Source organism: Limulus polyphemus, unplaced genomic scaffold (assembly GCF_000517525.1).
Source record: "Limulus polyphemus unplaced genomic scaffold, Limulus_polyphemus-2.1.2 Scaffold867, whole genome shotgun sequence".
NCBI classification, from domain to species: Eukaryota; Metazoa; Arthropoda; class Merostomata; order Xiphosura; family Limulidae; genus Limulus; species Limulus polyphemus.
The window spans coordinates 361,768-365,231 of record NW_013666477.1 but is presented as its reverse complement, the minus strand read 5'-3'; the positions used below and the strand labels follow the sequence as shown (position 1 = coordinate 365,231).

The following is a 3,464-nucleotide window of genomic DNA, read 5'->3' as shown; positions in this document are numbered from 1 at the left end:
TGAAAAAAACACGGGGGTGCTTAACTTTTTTCCAGGTGTATATATTATATTGCTAATTAATCTTTTTTTGTGTTATCAAACATATGCCGTAACAAATAACCTGCATGCCCCTATGGCTAAAAAATGTTTTTCCTTTTTTCTAGTAGTGTACCTATCCTGGTTTCTTGTATTATTAACATTGTCTTTTGGATTTTTCTAGATTTTTCTGCGACTGTGGAGCAGGCACTTTAAGTAATCAGTGCCAATTACAAGGTGAACCCACTCAAGACACAGACACTTTGTATGATTCTGCTGCTCCAATGGAATCCCACACTCTGATGGTCAATTAACATTTGTTTGTGCATTACACTTGACCACTTCTTCCACAGCATTTTAAAGATGAAGAAACTGTTGGAGCAGATAGGAGGTCCCATGTCACAGTTTCTAGTCAGACTTTGGTTTGCAAGAATCACCAAAATACTCCTCGAGACTATGCTTGAATCTCACCGTAATCAAAGATCTCCTGCAGTAATATGACCATCAAGCAAAGGTAAAAGATCTGAATCTCCAGTTTTTGTTTTCACCTTTCTCGGAGCTGTTCCACTCACAGTTGCAATATCTGGACAGTTTTTCCAGTTCTACTGTAAGGTGATACATTACCTACTTCAAGGGTCCTGATCAGCATTAGCCTAACACCAGGCAAGATGTTTTCAGAAAATACAGCTGAAACACATCATTCATTTGTGCTGTAATAATACCGATATTCCTATCTCATCAGAATTGTACATACATATATATCAAAACTGCATAATCTTCAATCTTAGAGCCCTTTTAAACATCACCAATGAGTGCAAGAAGGAACTCTTCAAGAATTAAATCTGGTTATCCTATGAAATTTTTCCTGTATATAGATTATGTCTGAAAGCTATTCTTCACAGTGTTGAAAAATCAGATTCAGGTATCAATATACATTGCTTCTACTACTACTACTACAAAGCACTCTCGATGACTGTTGCACCAACGCTTTTTTTCCTCCACCTGTCGTATTTAAGGTAAAAAAAAGCACATTATGCTGTCATGTACATAGGAGTCTACTTGCCTTTATAAAGTAATGGGGTTATTGAAAGTTACAGGCTCCACTGTCCTGACGGATACATTGCTCCATGTTGCTGGTGTTATATACGTAAGAAAAGCCCGTGTTTACAAATTAAGGAAGAATTACATGATTGTACGTGCATAATGAAAACTGATTAATAGTGCTATTTCTTACATAAAAATTTAATATTATAAAATATGATAAAAACACCCAAGTTTTTTTTTTCATATGATTTTCAGATATAGTTAAGTCCATTTTTTGTTAAAACATGAGGAATGAAATGGATTATCTACTTTTCCCTAAAATAATCAAGAACTAGAAGTATTTAAACAGAATTGTATTATTAACAAGATTAGAATTTTATTTTATCAATGTGAATTGAACTTCTTTAGTGAAATGGTAGTGTAATACTGGTAACCCTGCTTTTCCATTTTTGAAGTGCCAAAACACCTGTGATTTCAAACTTCTGAAATTGTTTTCCTTCTCATCTCAGCCAAGAAAGATTCCATGGCTCTGTTGTTGTTTTTTTTAATTACAGTTAACTAATCTACAAGTGTTGATGTTTCCCAATTCAGTTTTCTTATATTTAGTAAGAAAGAAATAATTTATGATTTGTATTTTTTTTATATGAATGTAAAATTTATTGGGATAATGAGCCATATAACTGTTGTCTGGAAGTATTAATCATGTTTTCTATTTTGAAAACAAAATTATTGAATATATAAGCCTTTTTATGTTAATTACAAAATTATGTGTAGCTGTGAAGAATAAATTTCATTGGGCAAAGGTAAGTTGAGGGTTAAGAAAGTAAAAATTTCTGTGAATTCATATGGTCATCAGAGAGCATTTTAAAAATGAACAAATTAGGACAACTAAGTTATTTAAAAGAATCCTAATCAGGTATTTTTTTTTTAAAAAGTGTTGGTATTAAGAGATGGGGAAGCACGTGCGTATTACTTTAATAATTATTGTACATAGAAGTGAAAATGTTGTGTGTTTGTAATATTTTGCTTGCACAGTGCCTTAGCACTGCCATTTACTAGCTGCACGGTCACGTAGGTTAGATTTCTGTATTTGGTAGCCTAGATCGGCAGAAAGGTTAGCTTCCAACAGCCTTATCTGTTCTACTGGGAAATTTTACTTTTTAAATTAAGGGGTAGTGTGTGTGTGTTTTTCTTGTACAGTTATAGTCAGTAACCGGTATGATACATTCATAGTCGTAGATAGTGTAGTTTATCATGTGGTAAGTCACATACAATGGTTTTGGGGACACGATGCTTAATGGGAAATCACAAGCATCTTTTACACCCATGTGGATATGTCTTTGTAATATATTATTCACCTTTCTGTTGAAATATACATATACCTGCTTTCTGTACTTATGAGCTACTTGTGTCATTATTGAAACAATTTTAAAATATTGCATATTACTCTCCTGTTATAACTAATAGTTTACTGTAAAATATCATTAGTACACTTGTACTAAAATCGTACACAATTTCGAGTTAACATTATTTTTGTGATGTACTTTAAGAATTATATGTGCAAAACCTAAAGCTTGTAAACTTGTCAGTTTAGCTTAGCATTGATTTGGGACTTTTGATATGTTTAACCTTATTATCATTGGCAAAGTAATATTCTGTTTATTTAAATGATTATTACTTATGTATTTAACACACCCACCACAAATTAAACATTTTAACTCTTCAAAAGCATGGTATTACATACGTTATTTCCAATGTAAATAGTTAAGAAAATATACAAACTATTTTTTCACGCTTTTATAACAAGTACTGGCTAGAGCTTAGCTCCTTCCCCATACTAACAAATTTCTGGTTAAAAGTAATCGAGTATCTGAAGAAATTAGTTTTTTTTTTTTTATCATGGAGAGTATTGATAGTAATTTTACCTACCAGCTTATATTGCAAATGTTTGTATGGAAATATTTTCAACACAAACACTTCTAAATGTACATAATTTAAGTTTAGCTATAAGGAGTTCTTACGGCAAAATTAGAACACAAACAAATCTACACCAATGAAAAATTTTGTATTAAACAGTGTTTCACTGTTAATGGTATGACATACAATATTAAACCACACAGGCAAACACTATGTTCAGAAATATGTAATTTCATATTAATTCTCCAAAGAAAATACTGTTTAACATTATACTATTAATGTTAGTAGAGAAGTCACTCAGTAACAAAACATCTGTACTTTGTGTAATGGCAGCAAACTTCTATGAACGTTAGTTTTTGATAGTTAACTTGTTCCTTCACCATATTAGGTATAGTTTTGAAACAAATTGCCTTGAAGTTTTAGATTTAAAAGAAATATCCTGTATGGCTTTTAAAGTATGTAGCCTAAAAAAACACAGACAACTGAAA

At 31.6% G+C, this 3,464-nt stretch overlaps 1 protein-coding gene across 1 annotated transcript in view; it reads left to right on the top strand.

Annotated features, from left to right (window-relative positions):
* Positions 1 to 2,880, top strand: part of LOC106460947 (F-box only protein 11) — a 33,160-nt gene extending 30,280 nt beyond the window's left edge. Inside the window, exon 18 of the mRNA XM_013920704.2 lies at positions 200 to 2,880. Coding sequence (XP_013776158.1) covers positions 200 to 329 — 130 coding nt within the window. The 3' untranslated portion in view covers positions 330 to 2,880. The remainder of the gene's footprint in view (positions 1 to 199) is intronic.
* Positions 2,881 to 3,464: the final 584 nt, after the last annotated feature.